The sequence below is a fragment of the Sinocyclocheilus rhinocerous genome, unplaced genomic scaffold, assembly GCF_001515625.1.
Source record: "Sinocyclocheilus rhinocerous isolate Xijiao unplaced genomic scaffold, SAMN03320098_v1.1 scaffold735, whole genome shotgun sequence".
NCBI classification, from domain to species: Eukaryota; Metazoa; Chordata; class Actinopteri; order Cypriniformes; family Cyprinidae; genus Sinocyclocheilus; species Sinocyclocheilus rhinocerous.
Genome location: NW_015629505.1, coordinates 895,593 through 915,675, shown reverse-complemented (window position 1 = coordinate 915,675; position 20,083 = coordinate 895,593). Strand labels below are relative to the sequence as shown.

The 20,083-nt window shown below is 37.7% G+C and overlaps 1 protein-coding gene across 1 annotated transcript in view; it reads right to left on the bottom strand.

The window, feature by feature from the left end:
- The window catches only part of LOC107738988 (supervillin-like), a 36,509-nt gene that overhangs the window by 5,471 nt on the left and 10,955 nt on the right, over positions 1 to 20,083 (bottom strand). Inside the window, 22 exon segments of the mRNA XM_016550934.1 lie at positions 112 to 245; positions 328 to 535; positions 700 to 805; positions 1,301 to 1,449; positions 2,661 to 2,743; positions 2,822 to 3,015; positions 3,119 to 3,263; positions 3,638 to 3,813; positions 4,222 to 4,367; positions 4,517 to 4,664; positions 5,363 to 5,499; positions 6,273 to 6,428; positions 6,992 to 7,164; positions 7,320 to 7,506; positions 7,554 to 7,715; positions 7,884 to 8,052; positions 8,507 to 8,557; positions 9,593 to 9,661; positions 10,502 to 10,549; positions 12,305 to 12,437; positions 13,858 to 14,092; positions 19,112 to 19,511. Coding sequence (XP_016406420.1) covers positions 112 to 245; positions 328 to 535; positions 700 to 805; positions 1,301 to 1,449; positions 2,661 to 2,743; positions 2,822 to 3,015; positions 3,119 to 3,263; positions 3,638 to 3,813; positions 4,222 to 4,367; positions 4,517 to 4,664; positions 5,363 to 5,499; positions 6,273 to 6,428; positions 6,992 to 7,164; positions 7,320 to 7,506; positions 7,554 to 7,715; positions 7,884 to 8,052; positions 8,507 to 8,557; positions 9,593 to 9,661; positions 10,502 to 10,549; positions 12,305 to 12,437; positions 13,858 to 14,092; positions 19,112 to 19,511 — 3,409 coding nt within the window.

The following is a 20,083-nucleotide window of genomic DNA, read 5'->3' as shown; positions in this document are numbered from 1 at the left end:
TGACCTTAAATTGATCAAACAGAATTTAAGACTTTTTAAGGACCCGCAGGAAACCTGTAAATCACCTTCACGTCAGCATCCAAACACACAGACGGACGCTTCTCTGCTCACCCTGTAGCATGCAGTCATACGCCTTTCGATCTCTCCTTCCCAAGGCCTCCCAGAAGCCCTGTGGTTCAGCTCCCTCATCACACTCTTGAATGGACACCTTACTGCTGCTGTGAAGCCCCGCCTCAAGAGGACACCTGTATACCGGAGAGTCGTCAGGGGTCTACAATCTTTTTGCAATGAAGTGCTGTTGGTTTGTTTGTGTGTGAGTTGACTTACTGCTCTTTGATTTTGTTGGCAGCGGTACGACCCACATCACGTGTGTGCATCTGTGCTTTGCAGCCGTGCCACAGGTACATGCTGGCTTTTGGGATGCTCAGGAGGATCATAGAGGTGCGAGACCGTAAGCTGCTGCAGTGGCACACCACCTCTAGCAGATGGCCCTCTATGGGTTTCTCTCCTCTCACACAGTATAAACTCCAGTCATCTGCACAATAAAGGAAATCGAGTCAAGTCCATATGAAGTAGTCTGTTAAAAATATGATTTTCATGATGTATATAATTTGATTTAACTATTTAACTAACCTAAAAAGGTTAAGGAAAAAATATGTAAAATACAAACTGTGTGGTAAAGTTAGCAAAAAAGATTACTTTGCACATTTTCTTCCTCCTCTTCTCTCTTTCCAGCATGAACAATCATTCCTCCATTGAAGCACTGTAAGAAACAAGGAGGCTCCTTTCCCTGCTGTACCTGGACCTGCATAACAAGCATCATGTTGAACCGACTTGTTTTTGCAAAAGATTTCTATTTCAAATGAATGCTGTTGTTTTGAACTTTCTATTCATTACAAAATATTGAAAAACATATTAAAAATATTAAGCATCACAACTTTTTTCAACATTGATAAGAAATGTTCCTTCAGCATTAAGCCAGCATATCAGAATAATTCTTGAAGGATCATGTGACACTGGAGACTGAAGTAATGGCTGCTGAAAATTCAGCTTTGCCATCACAGAAATAAATTACAACTTAAAATATATTTAAATAGAAAAGTTATTTTAAATTAAAAAATATTTTACAATATTACCGTTTCACTCTATTTTTGATCAAATAAATGCAGCTTTGGTGAGCATTAGAGAGAGAAAAAAAATTCTTACAGACCCCAAACTTTTAAACAGCAGTGCAGAAAAGGCTTAAGAACATCCTAAAAATGAGTTTTAAAAAGATGATCCATAGAACCATAGTGGGTACCTGAGCACCCCTCTCCTCATCCAGCTCTACAGTCATCAGTGCTGAGGTTCCCTTCTCACTCACAGTGGAGTTACGACCCTGCCAGAAGAAATAACAGCATTTCTCCTTCCCTGGACCGATGATCCGTTCTGAATGCAGTCTCTTGCCAACTGTTCAAAAAAGCAGAGAGTTTTGGATCATGGTCTTGTGGTTTCACAAAGTTAACATATGAGAGCAGAAGAGAAGGTTTAATTTAAATTAAATTTTATACAATGGTCTGTCTGAAAAAGAGCAATCTTGATACACCATATTGAGTAACTACAGACCAATATCAAATTTACCTTTTATAGGCAAGATTATTGAAAAGGTTGTTTTTAATCAGCTTAACTACTACTTAAACTCAAATGGATACCTGGACAATTTTCAATCTGGTTTCCGACCGCATCACAGCACAGAGACAGCACTCATAAAGATAATAAATGATATTCGCTTAAATTCTGATTCTGGCAAAATATCAGTGCTGGTACTACTAGATCTCAGTGCTGCGTTTGACACTGTTAATCATAACATACTTCTAGAGTCTGGAAAACTGGGTCGGGTTTTCTGGGATGGTACTCAACTGGTTCAGGTCATACTTAGAAGGGAGAGATTATTATGTGAGTATAGGAGAGCATAAGTCTAAGTGCACGTCCATGACATGCGGAGTCCCACAAGGCTCAATTCTTGCACCGCTCTTGTTTAGCCTGTATATGCTCCCACTAAGTCAAATAATGAGAAAGAACCAAATCGCCTATCACAGCTATGCAGATGATACCCAGATTTACCTAGCCTTATCTCCAAATGACTACAGCCCCATTGACTCCCTCTCACCCAAAACAAGGGGAGTCTGCTTTTAGTTATTATGCCGCCCGCAGTTGGAATCAGCTTCCAGAAGAGATCAGATGTGCTAAAACATTAGCCACATTTAAATCCAGACTCAAAACTCATATGTTTAGATGTGCATTTAGAGAATGAGCACTGTGCTACGTCCGAACTGATTGCACTATTTTATGTATAATCTTTTTCTATTCTATTTTTTTTTTTTTTTTATGATTATTTTAATTCCTTTTATGTAAAGCACTTTGAATTACCATTGTGTATGAAATGTGCTATATAAATAAACTTGCCTTGCCTTGAATACTCGATTCTGATTGGCTGGCAGGTATGCATTAAAACCATTTAATCCACAGGTAGTTCCAACACACACCAACATCAAACATCCCTAACAGCTTAAACTTGTCAGTGCTGGCGAATGACCATGGCTAGCTGTGCATTATCCTTTACATATTTTAGTTGACAAAAACAACATGCATACTATGCACACCTCCAAAATACAACTCACCTGCTGTGCTGATCATGTACTTCCATTTGACCACGTATGTGTCCCCTTCATGGAACTGACCAATGCTCTGTTTGGGTAGATGACTAGAAAAAGCAAGAAAGAGAGTGTTTGTATATGAAATCCCATTAATTTAATAGTCTTAAATAAATGATCCATCCTACCTGTAGTCAAACTCTAGAATGTGCCAGACATCAACAGACAAGGTGCTGATCTCAAAATTACGCCCCTCGTCACCTTCCACCAATCCATAACCTCGTCCAACATCGAGCCCATCCAGAACGGTCTTGACTGGCGTCCATACTGTCATCAACATCAGTGATGCATTGTACGGCCGACATTCCCCACCCCGATGCTCCTAAATAAATTAACCATCCAATTTTATTTCACGTTTTGCAACATTTTAGATTTATTCTGAAGTATCTAATTCTAATTTAGTAACTTATTTTGTGAGAGTCTACCTTGTTTTCAACAATATGCGAGTCACCATTCTTAGTGGATTTCTTGGTGTCACTCCAATCCAAAAACTTTTCTTTAAAAAGAATAGTCTCATTGTGCTGCGTTAACCTGCCAAACACAGCCCAGTCTGGTCGTCCCTGGCCTTTCCTATGAATAACAGATTCAGAAAAGACAATAATTGTTTTAATTTCATACACATTTTATACAAATCTGTATATAATGTCTGTATATAATGATATAACTTCATAAGAACAGAACAAAACAAAACCATGAGATGTGAACACAGAAGTCATTTATTTTAGGAGAGACGCATCAGCTCTCAGAAATTCTGCTGGCAACCCGAGTCTGTTTATGAACACTGAGATACTATGCTACTGTTTTGACAGGTGTAGTGAGTTAAGCAACAGTAGAACACTTCTGACCTGAAAGGCCTCTGTGAATGAGCTTTAAAAGGTCACAAGTGCCAAAACTTGATCTATGATGGAACAGCAGAGCCAAACATACTCAGCTCTGATTTGTACCTGGGTATAAGGTCGTTGCACTCTCCAGGGTCCAGAGGATTAATATCACAGTTGGTGTAGTCAAAGGTGCCATTCCACAAGTGCTTTGCCAGCTGAAAAGCCACTTTTCTCTGTGCCAGCGTCACCTCCTTACCATGCCATACGTAGATCTCGCTACCAAAATCAAGCACCAGCACCTAGATGTCCAACAAGAATAAAAAGTTGGCTTAAACTTGTATTTGCCTTGCCTTACTTTAGTTTATTTTATTTAATATAGAGTGTTTAGCAGAGATGCACAATATATTCATAATAATTTAAATGAATTGAACTGAACTGAATTTATTTAAATTTAATTGTTAAGTATTGGCCTGAGTAGGCTGATATTTAAACGAGAATAAAGTCAGGTTTTTTTTTTTTTTTTTAAATATTGTACGAAAAATGACTATGACTCACTAAAACTTTTTTTTTTCCTACTTCACACATGCAAACTTGTAGACTGTAGCTTATAAAATGAATAAAATATATTACTAGTTAGTTAGAATGAATGAATGGTAAAAATTTAATGAAACCATCCCTAATATTAAATATGTAGTATTTTCAAGTACTTCTTTAGGCTTAAGCATGGAGCAGCAAGGGACTCGACCCCAGAAGTCATCTTCAGGAACAAGTTTATCCTCCATGAGCCTGTAGATGCAGTTGGTTTCTACAACGGCACTCTCATAGAACTCATCTTCTTCTGGAGTGCCAGCAGCTGTAGGGTATAGAGGGCAATATTTACAGGGACTGTGGTACGTCAAGGTCATTAAACTGCTCTAACATCAGCATGCCTTATGCTTGAGTACAAAAATACAGATGTTTAAACACTCTTCCTTCAACAGAAGGAATTACAGATTAGCTTACCTTGATAACTGGCTTGGCCACCAAGGATCTTCCAAAACTCTTTGGCGGCATGAGTGTGAGTGTTGGCACCTTCCTCGATGGTCTGCACATACGAGGCTCTGCATCCCAGGTCATGCTTGGTCTGAATGAATGTAGCTAACTCTGCAGCCTGCATGATTGAAGATACAAACTCGTTTTACTCTTTTTATTTGCACCACAAATACAGATTAACATAACAACACAACACAACACTATGTTCCCCTCACTCTGATCCCATGTACAGAAATACACATATGATCACTTAATTATTCAATAAAAAAAAATAAAAAAAAGTCAAACTCAGAGTTCAATGACCTGCAGTCTGGATTAAACAATAATAGAAAGTTGTGTGTAAGAGAGAGACAGAAGCTTTTACAATTCACCTCCTGCTTCCTGTACAACAATATGACATTTCCTTTGTGGTTAATTCTGTTTACTTCCTGCACGTGGGGGACTCACCAACATATGAATAGTACTGAAAACACCACGGCTGAGTACAGGATATGACAGATTTAACTGTAACAAAATCCTAAGAACCAAAAGTACATACTTTTTATATAAGTGACTAATACTGACATCCTGCACTGAACAGCCAGTGTTATTTTAGTATAATTTTTTGTAGTATTACAGTCTTTATTAAAATTCTGAATGAACTTTTATTTTATTTTATTTTCAATTTTCATTTTAACTTTAGTTTACATTTTAATTAAGTTTAAATTTTATTAGTTTTAATTAACAATAACAACACTGCTAACAGCTGGATATTAAACAGAGCTAAAGTGATAGTGTGATGTGTGTTTATTGGTACACGTAGCAGGACACACTCACTTTGGCCTTCTCGATAACATTTGCAAATTCTCCAATCCAGATGAAGCAATGATGGGGTGCGATCAAAAGGAAACAGTCACCACTGTTCAAGGAAGAAGCTCTGGGCTCAACCAGTCTGGTCTGTACATGTCGTCGACCTGATTAAAATGCACAGAGAAATTGGGACAATATCAATGTGAGTCACATGCTGAACCCCCTGATGTCAGGAGCAAAAACACCAAGTGATTTGCTTTGACTGTACAGCTTTATCTTGGTTGAATTTTAAACTAAAAAGACACCTATGTTATGATATAATACATTACAACGAAATGTTATATTGTACTACTTTCATAAAATGTGCACCGAAAACAGTTCAAATCAGCACAAACGTCTGGCACAAGAGAACATTACTACAGCTGGCCATAATATGTTGTTGTTGTTGGACTGCTGATGTGTTGTCCTCTTCATTAAGCCTATCTGGTTTCTTTCTCTCTGTTTTTATTAAGGGTAGAATGCTGTTTTGGGAACATGCACGTAGGTTTAGATTGAGAGGGATGCCTTATGAGGAATTGATATCCACAGCCCTTCTACATCCTACAACAAGCTGTCCCCATAACAAAAGCAGCAGGTCTCATGCAAGACGGGTTCTCCCTCCTACTTTTAAGTAAACAGCATCTTTCATGGCTGTCTCACTGCCAAGTAAATAATGTCTCTACAGAAACACACAGATACAGCATACTCTATATGGCTAGGTGCTAATCAGAGACCATTAATCTTCATATGAAACATAGTTGAGAATAAAGCTGTGCCCAAACAAGGTCAGAATGGATGATGAATATTGTTGACCAGCAGAGCCATCTGTAAAAGGAGCCCTCCCCCCTTTCATTGAGCTGAAATATTGTGCATCACAGCTGTTGTCATTGTCACTCACCTTTGACCTGAATGAGCATGAGCTTTTTATAGGGCATGGCACTGTTGTTGGAACCCTGCTCAGATGCAATCACACTTCGCAGACTCACACTGCTGAAGTTTTCCTTACTGGCCAATCCAGCAAGAGCAACCTCAGAGAAACCGCTGTTCTTATTCACTATGAAAGAGAGGAAAAGAACAACGAGAGAGACAGCAAGAGTATGAACTCTTAACTTTTAAGAGAAAGACAGTAACTCAAAACAATTGTTTCATTGTATTCCGCTACACCAGGGCTGTCCAAACTCGGTCCTGGAGAGCCGGTGTCCTGCAGAGTTTAGCTCCAACCCTAATTAAACACACCTGAACCAGCTAATCAAGCTCTTACTAGGCATAGAAACTTCCAGTCAGGTGTGTTGAGGCAAGTTGGAGCTTAATTCTGCAGGACACCGGCCCTCCAGGACCGAGTTTGGGCAGCCCTGCGCTACACTGTCCTCACTCTTACATTTGGAGTGGTTTGGGTGGTTTGTTTAAGGCAAGAGATTCAAAAATGATTTAATGAGTCACCTGAATCCTTGTGCAGATTTTTTTGCAGAAAAAGATGTTTAGTTAAAAATTGCTGTTTGTCACACAAACTGGCTGACTGAAATACGGTTCCAACCGTATAAAAAAAATGTGCATACTTAAAGAAAACGGGTTCATGAGCTGACTAGTCCAATTCTACACCCTTTCTCAATAACTCACTCTTTTCCTGTTTCATCCTCTTGCTCTCCAAAAGGCCGATATTCAGTCTCTGTTCTGTGTACTCATGTCTGATATCCTCCCGAACGGCCAGCATTTTCAGGGGGTTTTTGGATGACTGAACGTTTCTGGTGGGCCGCACTGCACGCTTGTGCTGCACCATGTCTGAGGTCAACCTAAAAAAAAAAAAAACGGGGCTTTCAGCCTTGTTTAGTTGTCATTCTGTAAATAAACAATTAATATTCTATCACACAAAATATGGCTGGTTGTACAGAGACAACTCTAGTCACTCGTAGCACAAATCGCTAGACAATATTTCTTCTTGCTTTACCTGGACAGCTGCCCTCCAAAAATGGCATCAAAATCGTCGTTGATTTCCACCCTGCTAGTGATCTTGGCCATATCCTCTGAGTGTCGATAAAACTTATCGAAAATCTCATCATCTACAGTCATGACCTCTTTAACAGACTTCTCTGTGACTGCAATTGTGGCCTCTTGAAGTCCTGAAACTAAGAAATGTACATTACATACAAAACATACATTAAGAATAACCTGAATAAAATATTAAGTTGTTATAGGAGAAAATGTAACATCTCTGAGGTTAACTCAGACTACAGGTTAATTACACTAACCTCGTGTGGCTTTGAGATGGTATGGGAGGTATTCTTATTTTTAGAGGACAGAGGGGACAACACTGGATTTGTGAGAAAAGAGGGGGCTGCCAGACCTGGAGAGAAAAAAAACAGAGGAGACAATTTCACACTGTTAAAAAAAAAGCAAAACTGTATTCTAACTATGTATCAAAACTATATGTTTTGTCCACTTAGTACAAAAATACATTAAAACGTCTCAATCTGTGTCACTGCTGTGAAGCAATATGTGCATTTTTACTGACCTTTTTTAACCATACGGCCAGCCACTGTAAACTGAGTGGAGTCATTGAATGCTCTGTAACCTTTGACCTTCCAGGCATCCTCTTGTGCGGTGATGAGCTGTTTGCGTTCCTGAATAGACATCTCGTTTCGCTCAATCTGCTGACTCTCCACCACCTCAATTCCCATCCTCTGAGATGACAAAGGAGAAAACAATTAAGCATTTACATCACTGTCAGTGTGAAACACATTCTCACACTTTAATTTAAATATCTTTTTAATCATTTTAATCTAAAAGTGATGCTTTGTTGATAATCATTATGATTGTAAAAGTAGTGAGAGAAACAACACCTCTCATAAAAGATTTAGCCATGAAAAAAACTCAAATAAAATTGTGAAATATAAAAATAACTTTAAGTATACACACTTAGCCTCCATTTTCCTAACTTTAACCTGGAAGCAAACCAAATCAAAAGCATCTCAAATACACTGAATATTTATATGTTGTCAAACTAGCTAGTTATTGACTCCAAAAAAAGACAACACCACAAAAACACTTTACATACATACGTTTACATACTTTACAGCAAGTCTTATTGTTGTGTTATGGAGGAATAGTGGATGTGTGTTTGGGGGTGAGAGGCACCTTCCGTCTCCAGGGGTGACGCTCATCCACCTGCACGGGCAGGGGGGTAGCCTTCACACAGAGGGAAGAGCAGGAAGACAGATGGGAAGAAAGAGGGATGAGAAAAGAATGGAAAGAAAGGATAAAAGGTGAGGGGATGCATCCTAGACTAAAGAGGCTCCTATTAATAGACATAGGAAGGTGATTCTTCACCGCACCGCTGACCTTTTACTCCTTGTTTAGTTTTATAGTCAAACATTGTTGTCTTAGAATTATATAGGCTTGTATGTATCCTATCAGTTGGTTAAGATAATGAAGATGGTAGAAAGATTTTAATATACAGGCCTAAAGGTTTTAAGCTTTAAGTGAAGTATATAAAATGTATAAAAAGTTACATACAAAGTTATTTAAAGATCAAGAGTTTTCTAGGAGTTACTTTATGGTAGAAGACAAGAAATTGTCAAGAAGACAAGAACAAAGCAGTCGAGAGTGCTCATCAAATTAATACAAGAAATACATGAATGTAATTTCTTAGACTTCAAGAAATACTAAAAGTCTTAAAAATTAATAAAAGAGAATTTTAAAATGAGTGATAAAAAAAACTATTTTGTTAAATGTAAGTTACCATACCAAATATGGAAATATATATATTATATATACACTGTGTGTGTATATATATATATATATATATATATATATATATATATACACTATACATAATATAAAATATTCAGTGAAGCAGTTACAATTGTTTACTTGTAAGAAAAAAAAAGTAAAAGGATGTTCCCAGAAGCCAGTTGTTATTTATGTAATAATCATATTTCTTCTTTTTGTTTTGTTTCCATTTATGTACATTATTTTACGTTACAGGTAAAATATACAGACAATGAAATACCATCCTTGAAACAATGTCCCTGTATTTTGTATTGTGCACTTCTGGTCTGACGTGTTTTTTTTTAACCATAAATTTAACAGGGTTTAGTATGGCGTAGAAATTAAAAATGGAGAAAAAAAAGAGAAAAATATTAGTGGTCAAGAGGAGAGGCCGGCAGTCAGTATCGGAGGGCGGAATGAGGAGGAAAGTTTACATTGGGTGTTCTTGCTCACCTTGGGGAGGACTGCTATTTGATCCAGTGGTTCAGAGGCACACGAAAAGGAGGAGGAAAAGACAGGATCCTACAGACAGGACAGAGAGGGGAAGCAAGACAAAAGATGGAGAGACACATGACAAGGCAGAAGGGAATGAAGAGGAAGTCCAGGGACAGACAGCAGGCAGGTTATACTGGTCTAGTCTTAGACAAAAGGTCACCTCTAAATAACCACATGACCTCTAGACAAAACATCATAGTAATTTGCTAGAATGCTATGGTCAAATCTAGAGTACAACACACACAATTACCAGCCTTGTACAACCACCCTGAATCTGATGATGCTGAAATCAAACTATCTGCTGTCAATCAAGCAGCTTCAAGAGAAACCCCAATGGAAAGTACTCGCCTCAAATGAAATTAGTGGGCAGATACAGTACTGTAAATAAATCACATATTCACAGGCTCATCATTGTCATTAATTGACACTGTCCCTGAGGAGGCAGATCAATAGACTAAAAAAACTAAAAGTCTGTTAAATTTAGGACTAAAGCTAACAAAGCCTTTAGCCTATCTATAAGAGTGGTTGAACAAGACAAATAATATCACACCATAACAGTGAAATCACCATTGGGTAAATGAAAAAAAAAAAAACCACCACAATGGCTGATAAAATATAATAGAAATTTTTTTTTGACATTGCAGAACTCATACCGTCACCATGGTAGCAATGTGAGAGGAACAAGCAAATAAAATCACCACCACAAGCATCTGGGTAATCCGGAGTTGACAACAAGTTCCGAAACACCATGACAGCACACTGACGTCACCATGATTACAAGGATTAAACACAAAAACAAAACCCATGTACAGTGGCAATACCCGTGCTAAGCCTGTTAGCACAGTGGCTAATGGCTAACAGCCTTACCCAAAGTTGATCAGACACGGCAAAGTCATCTATCATCAGCCCATCATCCTAGAAAAAGGGGTGAAATGAACGGGAAAAATGATCCCCTACTAAAAGCTCAGATACTAAACTTAACCTTGAATCTGGTTACTGTGAAGAATAAATATGTTTATTTTGCAGTCCGAAGATGCTACCTGTATTAATTCTATTAATAAAGTAACTAGGATTGCGATTCTCAATATTATTAAAATGCTACTCATATTAGAAGTTAACTAATTGTAATAGTTAACTACTGTGAAAACGTATTCTGATCTAAGAGTACTACATCTGAGTGAAACGGTTTATTGATAAGAAAAATGTAGAGCCGGGACTTGTCAGTTGTTGATGGAATAGAGGCAGATCTGAATGCGAGCTTGCAGCTTATTGTAAGAAAGGGAAGGGTTAAGTAGACTAAATGCTTGAAGAAGATCTGCATACATCACCACAAGATCGCTGGAAGATCGAGTTATATTTTAATGAAAAATTACAAGGTCAAAAAAAAAAAGAATGAATTTTCATTTCACGCCAACTTTCATGCTGATGAAAAGGAGATCTTTTAATCTTTTAAAGAAATTGTGATAGCTAAATCTGATCTACCAGATCGTCAGCTGAGTTTGAGCTCTAATGATAGCAAATTTCCAATGCTGATGTTATAAATAAATCACATTACAGCATTTATGCAACCAAAGATATTAAAACCCTGCAGTGAAGTGACTGAAACAGTCTTCAAAATAATTCCAAAAAGAGAAAGGCATGTGAAACCTTACCACATCCCCCACTGCTCTAGAGAATTAGTATCAAGCATGCACATTTTTGAAACATGTTTTATTGTAATAAATTATATTATTATAATTAAAAAAAACACATGCAGTAAATTCGTGGACTAGCAGAAAGATTATGCAGGTTAAGAAAACATACTGTATCAAACATACAAATAATCCAGAACCCTTCGCTACAAAAATGTACACATTCATGATGACCATATGACCTCTACTAACCCTAGTAAAAACACAACAGCATAGACAGCACCTGTTATTGCTCCAGGATTAACATTTGTGCCGTAATTTTACTTTGTTTTTTTTTATGTCAGTCACAATAAATTATCAGCCTAATTTGATCATTTCCATTCATGACCAACAATCACACTACACTGTTTAAAGTAAATAAAATGCTTGCTCTGCGCAAACCTGTCTGCCATAGAGCCCGTGTGCAGATTAGAGTTCTTGAGTTAACTACTGTGAAAACATATTCTGATCTAAGAGTACTACATCTGAGTGAAACGGTTTATTGATAAGAATAATGTAGAGCCGGGCTCTATGGCAGACAGGTTTGCTCAGAGCAAGCATTTTATTTACTTTAAACAATAAAAAAAAATCAGCAAAATAAAATACAATTTTAAAAACAATTGAAAGGTGACCCATGCACACCACAAAAACATGCAAACAGAGAAGACAAAATAAAGTGAAATGATACAAGATGAGAAAAAAATGGATAGCACAAACCCTTCTCTGTTTAGAGTTACTCAACTGCACAAAGGCCAATTCTAAGATGAAATGCTGAACTATGCAACAAATGCAAACTGAACTACTAAACCACAAAAATGAACAAGTTGCATGACATTTGCTCTGCATCAACCTGAGCTGATAATACAAGATGTTACAAAATATATATATTCATCAATCTAACACAACAGCTGATGAACACACACTGTATATGAAATTAGACAACGCACCATGACCTATGACCTGTACAGTCAGGTGGAACAGTTCAAGGTTCAGAGGTTACCTTCTTCTTGAAGCTCTGCTCCACTTCCCATAGCTGGGCATGTCTTTCAGACACAGCAACCTTCACCACATCCTGTTTTTTATTTATCCTGTTCCTCCAGTCTTCCTCTCCACTCTTCTTCAACAGAGCCAGCCTGTGTGGGACAGAATCATGTGTCATCATGAGCTTTGTAACTTTGCAGCTCTTTTTTATGCTCAAACAGCAACATTACAGACTAACTAAAGTTGAAAAAGCATAATAGGACCCCTTTAAATGAATGATTTAATGATCTAAAAATCTTATATACAATTTTAAATGCTTGAAATTAATTTTGTAGATGCATTTACTAATTCATAATAGTGTAGACTTTTAAATTTCTTCACAAAAACATTTAATGGGTGAGAAGGACCAGATAGTGAAATAAAAGCAGCTAAAAGAGCCAAGCATGCATGGGAACTCCTTCAACACTGCTGAAAAACAACCCAGAAGGATTTCTCTGCCAAGTTGTGCAGTACTATATTCTAGACAAATTACACCTACTTCAAAGCAGCTAAAATGTCAGATTAAGTTTAGATTTTTTTGGTCCCTACATAATTTCCAAATGTCTGTTTATGTGCATTCAAAAATGGTTTATTAAAAAACAATTGGTTTGTTGAAACTTTTGACTGGGATTGTGTAACTAAACATGCATGAAAAAAATGAAATTTATATCGCAAATTTATCTCTGGAAAAGTTAAAAAGCAACAATAACAAATAGGCATTTTTCATGCTCATTCACACACATTTAACTTTTTTCAAGTGTGGTTACATATTTATGCAGATGAGTGGTTTTCATTATGTCATTAATCAATTTGACCAGCTTGCTTCCTATTGCAGCAGACAGATGCCCATCAGTTACAGAATACTTTGATCTCAAACCAGACACAGCAGTACAGCTCTGACAAAACTAAATATAAACCAATCAATGCAAATAAAGATAAACAGAGTTATACACAATATAGAGTTACACTGAACTGGAATATGCAACATTCATTTAGTTTTTTTTTTCTTCTAATATCTGACCTCCTTCATCTGTGTGCCTGCTGCCAGACCACAACATAAGGATGCAGTCAGATGGCATGGAGACATTACTGCAACATCATTACTATCAACAATGACCCAGTTTATAGTCACAAATGTTGTATAAGGACTTGGAGCATCTGATGTTTCCATTTCTAATGTAATGTTTCTCCCAGTTCTCAATCTAAATTGAAAGAACAATGCGACTTATTCAATTGACATATATTCAAAAGACACAGAGTGCAACCTACTTTCCTCAAATAGTCAAAGTAGAACACACACACACAGAAAAGTCTAAGGCATCCCTTGTTTTACACAATTTACAACGTCCTGCTTAAAACAGAGATAGAAAAATATCAGTTTTCAATATACATCTATAGTTATAAAATTTTCATATGCAAAGGAAAACACAAACATTTGACATTCTGCTGACTTCCTTTCATATCATCACATCACAAACTACACAAACACTTCAAAGATGTCATTCTGGATATTTCATGATTTCATACACTCACCTCTCTTTGATGGACATCTGTCTGGCGGACATGATGTCTGAGAGCTTGTCTCCCTCCTCTGTTATAAAGTCACTCTCCTGCTCTTCTTCTCTCCTGTTGTCCTCCAAGAGGTGTCCGGCAGACTCTGTGTGCGTCTGTGCGTGCGTGTGCTGTACGAGAGAGCTGCTCTGTAAAGAGGATGAGCCCTGTGATACAGCTGCCTCTGCACGTACTGTGGCTGTGTGCACAGGAAGATCTGTTAAACACACACACAGGAAAGGGTTAGAGCAGCCCCAGTGATACAATCAATAACAGCTCAGTGACAGGCGGAGCCACCAGACACATACAAACATAGCACACACATTTAGTCCCGTCAAGAGTTGATGCTCGCTTGAGCATGTGAATACACACATAGTAAAACTGTGATGAATATGTAAGAAGTGCTACACAGGAAATGAGTGTCAGTTTCTAAGTATAAAGGCAAGCTTTGTTGCTCATGCTGTGACCATGTTGTAACTCAAACATCTTTCTGTCTTTTCAAATGGGGAAAAGTTAAAAACCACCAGCCTGAATGACAGACACAAAACAGGAAGACTCTACAGAACAGACGTACATAATATCCTATCCACACCTCTTTTTTAAAAGTCACACTGATATCAGCACAGAACACATGTACAGCAGACACTGCAGGAAACCACCATAACAAGCCATCTCTGATAAAACAGACAGTACATGACTGTGTGAATTGTAGAGTAAGAAAGTAAGATGCACATCATGGTCACAGTATTTTTTGTTCTTTTTGTGGAACAATCAAATTAGAACCTTTGGGTAAGATGCAAAAATTTAACTGGGCAAAAGCCTCCACAGTGCATGGTGTAATTTTAAATAATAATTAATTGGAATTAGCATTTAGAAATTACATATAACTTATCTTTCACATGTTTTTTTTTTAGGTTGTGATTTTGAGATTTGGCAGTTATGATTTTATTCCATTTGAGAGACCTAAGACACAATTTTAAAGTAATTAAATTAATTTAAAAATATTAATGACACTTTTTAAAGAAATACACCATTCAAACGTTTGGGGATGTTTTTAAAAGAAGTCTTATACAGTATGCTGTTTGAGTTACAACATGGTCACAGCATGAGCACACTTGCGCCCTAATGAGAGCACCCCGGAAAATGGAGCGTAGGTGGAAAAAACTAAACAAAACTAGAGGTATTTCATGTTGCATGGTTGGAAAGTACTTCTACTTACAGAAAAGCTCTAAAAACTGCTAGATCAGCTTACTATTTGTCTGTTTTAGAAGAAACAGACACAACCCCAGGCATTTATTTAATACAGTGGCTAAATTAACGAAAAGTAAAGCATCAACAGGCGCAGACATTTCCCAACAGCACAGAAGAAATGACTTAATGAACTTCTTTACTTCCAAAATCAATACTATTAGAGATAAAATTCTAACCATGCAGCCATCAGCTACAGTATCGCATCAGACAGTATATTATAGATCCCCTGAGGAACAATTCCTCTCATTCTCTGCTATAGGAGAGGAAGGATTGTATAAACTTGTCAAATCATCAAAATCAACAACATGTATGTTAGACCCTATTCCATCTAAGCTACCAAAAGAGGTGCTTCCAGAAGTCATAGATCATTTTCTGAATATTATTAATCCGTTATGTCATTAGGATATGTCCCAAAATCCTTCAAGCTGGCTGTTTTTAAGCCTCTCATTAAAAACACAACTTGATCCTAGAGAATTCGTTAATTACAGACCGATCTCAAATCTCTCATTTCTGTCAAAGATACTAGAAAAGGCATTAACCTCACAACTATGTTCCTTAGAGCAAAATGGTATCTGTGAGGATTTCCAGCCAGGATTTAGACCATATCATAGTATGGTTATTATGTTGGCATTAGTGGAATTGCATTGGCATGGTTCAAATCTTACTTATCGGACCATCATCAATTTCGTAGCAGTGAATGAAGAGGTATCATATCGATCACAAGTACAGTATGGAGTAGCACAAGGCTCAGTACTAGGACTGCTGCTTTTCACGCTTTACATGTTACCCTTGGGAGATATCATTAGGAAACATGGTGTTAGCTTTCACTGTTATGCTGATGATACCCAACAAAACATACCAATTCGCAAAACTAAAGGAATTCATAGTTGATATGAAAAACTGGTTGACTACTAATTTCCTTCTGCTAAATTCTGAAAATTATTATTATCTTGTTAATTATTGGACCAAAAACCTCCATATATTATAGATCCCCTGAGGAACAATTCCTCTCATTCTCTGCTATAGGAGAGGAAGGATTGTATAAACTTGTCAAATCATCAAAATCAACAACATGTATGTTAGACCCTATTCCATCTAAGCTACCAAAAGAGGTGCTTCCAGAAGTCATAGATCATTTTCTGAATATTATTAATCCGTTATGTCATTAGGATATGTCCCAAAATCCTTCAAGCTGGCTGTTTTTAAGCCTCTCATTAAAAACACAACTTGATCCTAGAGAATTCGTTAATTACAGACCGATCTCAAATCTCTCATTTCTGTCAAAGATACTAGAAAAGGCATTAACCTCACAACTATGTTCCTTAGAGCAAAATGGTATCTGTGAGGATTTCCAGCCAGGATTTAGACCATATCATAGTATGGTTATTATGTTGGCATTAGTGGAATTGCATTGGCATGGTTCAAATCTTACTTATCGGACCATCATCAATTTCGTAGCAGTGAATGAAGAGGTATCATATCGATCACAAGTACAGTATGGAGTAGCACAAGGCTCAGTACTAGGACTGCTGCTTTTCACGCTTTACATGTTACCCTTGGGAGATATCATTAGGAAACATGGTGTTAGCTTTCACTGTTATGCTGATGATACCCAACAAAACATACCAATTCGCAAAACTAAAGGAATTCATAGTTGATATGAAAAACTGGTTGACTACTAATTTCCTTCTGCTAAATTCTGAAAATTATTATTATCTTGTTAATTATTGGACCAAAAACCTCCACATGTAATAATCTAGAACACTGTCTAACACTTGATGGCTGCTCTGTCAATTCTTGGTCATCAGTTAGGAACCTAGGTGTGCTATAGTAATCTTTCTTTTAAAAGCCATGTTTTTAGCATCTATAAAACCACATTTTTCCATCTTAAAAATATACCTAAATTATGACCTATGCTCTCAATGTTAAATGAAGAAACGTTAATTCATGCATTCATGACCTCAAGGTTAGATAACTGTAATGCTCTTTTGGGTGGTTGTTCTGCGGGCTTAATAAACAAACTCCAGCTGGTCCAAAATGCAGCAGCTAGAGTTCTTACTAAAACCAGGAAGTATGACCATATTACCCCGGTTCTGTCAACTCTGCACTGGCTCCCTACTGAAAATTGTATACATTGTAAAATCTTGCTAATTACTTATAAAGACCTGAACGGTTTAGCTCCTCAGTACTTGAGCGAGCTCATATCGCATTATAGACCTTCACATCCGCTGCGATCTCAAAACTCTGGCCATTTGATAATACCTAGAATATCAAAAACAACTGCGGGCAGCAGATCCTTTTCCTATTTAGTGCCCAAACTCTGGAACAATGTACCTAGCGTTGTTCAGGAGGCAGACACACTCTGTCAGTTAAAATCTAGATTAAAGACCCATCTCTTTAACCTGGCATACACATAGTACACTATCACATTTCTATAATTAAAATCCGTTAAAGGATTGTTAGGCTGCATTAATTAGGTCAACCGGAATCGGGGAACACTTCCCATTACACCCAATGTACTTGTTACATTGTGAGAAGAATGGTATCTACACTAATATTAGTCCATTTCATTCTTATTCCAAGGTCACCGTAGCCACCCAGATACAGTCCATATCCAGATCAAATGGTAGATCAGCACCTAGAGACGACCTCTACAGCCCTAAATGTCAGCGGAGACCATGCCAACTAGATGAGCCCTAGAAACAGATCCCCTGCAAAGACCTCGTCAACTAGACGGCCACTGGGACAAGACCACGGGAACCAGACGAGCCCTCTGCACAATATGACTTGTGTTGCAGCCTGGAAATAAAACACATCATGCTGGTTTCGTCTGGCCAGAGGAGAACTGGCCCCCCAACTGAGCCTGCTTTCTCCCAAGGTTTCTGTCACAGATAGAGTTTTGGTTCCATGCCACGGTCACCTCTGGCTTGCTTAGTTGGGGATGCTTAATTTCTAGATTGCACAAACACTATTGTAAGAGAGCTGAACTGGATGACATCACAGAATCAACAATGAACTGACTTTATTTTGTCAGTTTGTCCTCTTGCATTATTGACAAACTATTTTCCTGGTAGACACTGTAAAGCTGCTTTGACAATCTGTATTGTATAACACACTATATAAATAAAGGTGACTTGACTATTTTTACAATGTCCTGCTTTATACAGAGATAGAAAAATATCTGTTTTCAATATTCATCTATAGTTTTAGACACATTTTACTATGCAAAGGACAATCCAAACATGACAATCTGCTGATTTCCTTTCATATCATCAAATCACAAAATACACAAATTATTCAGAGATGTCATTTTGGAAATGTCATACGCTCACCTCTCTTTTGAGTACACATATATATATATATATATATATATATATACACATATACACACACACACACACACACACTACCAGTCAAAAGTTTTTGAACCGTAAGATTTTTTCATGTTTTTTTAAATAATTCTCTTCTGCTCACCAAGTCTGCATTTATTTGATCCAAAATACAGCAAAAGCAGTAATAGTGTGGAATATTTTTTACTATTTAAAATAACTGCTTTCTATTTGAATATATTTTTAAATGTAATTTATTAATGTGATTTCAAAGCTGATTTTTTTAGCATCATTACTCCAGTCTTCAGTGTCACATGATCCTTCAGAAATCATTCGAATATTCTGATTTGCTGCTCAGTGAGGCAAAATTTTATTACAACTGCATCCATCTATTTCCCCTAATAGTAAAATGTATTGGATGATGTTTTACCAACCTGTACATGTATCACTGTATGTGTCTAACTATATATCAGTAAATGTGCATTGTTCTTACAGAAAGCATCTTGCCATATTAACTAAAGGAAAAATAGGAACAAATAGGAAAAGGGCAAAAGTTAAAAGAGAGTTAAATAACATTACCTTGAAGTACAGAAATGTGTCTAGGAGAAGAGGTGGCACTTAGAAAACAAAGAAACACATCATCCATATTTCTCTACCTGACATGGCTGCCTTTGACTTGAGCTCTCCATCTGTTTCTGAAAGGTCTTGAGGGGTCACCAGAGCCTCACTGTGCACTTTATGCTCCTCCCAGTCTCTGGCTGGTTGAGCATGTGGTGTCTGTTTCATGCTCTCTGGAGAGGGGAGCTTCCTCTTCCCCATGCTCAATACCAGCTTTTCTCCTTGGGCCACCGGGGACACATCTGGACTCTGATGTGTCTGGATCTCTTGGGCAGGTTGAGGGTGGTGAGGTGGGGAGAGGGTCTGCTCATAGTAGGCAGGGCCAGATACATTGGGCATGGTCAGGTGGATGTCACCAGCATGTTCAGTGGAAACGGTTGAGGATCTCAGGGCCGAGGTAGAGGTGGATGCCAAACGAGCTTCACCCACAGGCTGCAGCTACGAGAGAACAATAAAAGAGAAGGATGGAAGAGTTTGAGTAGAAAGGGGAAGATGGAAGATTTGAGAATGAACAGTATGAGAAAGAGAAAGATAAGAGCATGACGGTACATTGGTTGAAGGGAAAGAAAGGGATGGGATGAGAACAAAAAGTGAGTCAGCATGGGCAGGAAACAGCACATTCATCAGCAGACACACGCCAATCATGCTGACTAATCAAAGGCTGGCTTAGTGCATTTCCTGTAGCTGAAAGGCAAGCATCAAATCAGCCAATAACAAAACCATTCACAAAGCCATGCCCTTTATATATACTGAACCCGACTGTTCCTATCATGCCCTCAAAAACAGACACATTGAGTCACAGACACAATCAAATAAATGTAACACTACTGTGTCAGCATGGCTTTAGGCAGAGTTGCAGTGTACATTCAGAATAAGATCATTGATTTCCAAATAAAGTAAGCATTCAGCACGGACACATTTCTCCTAAAAACACTCAAAACCTCCCACTCATTCATTAGGGAGTCTTCATAGGGAAAAACACAGAACATCTTCAATGACAACCACTGAAC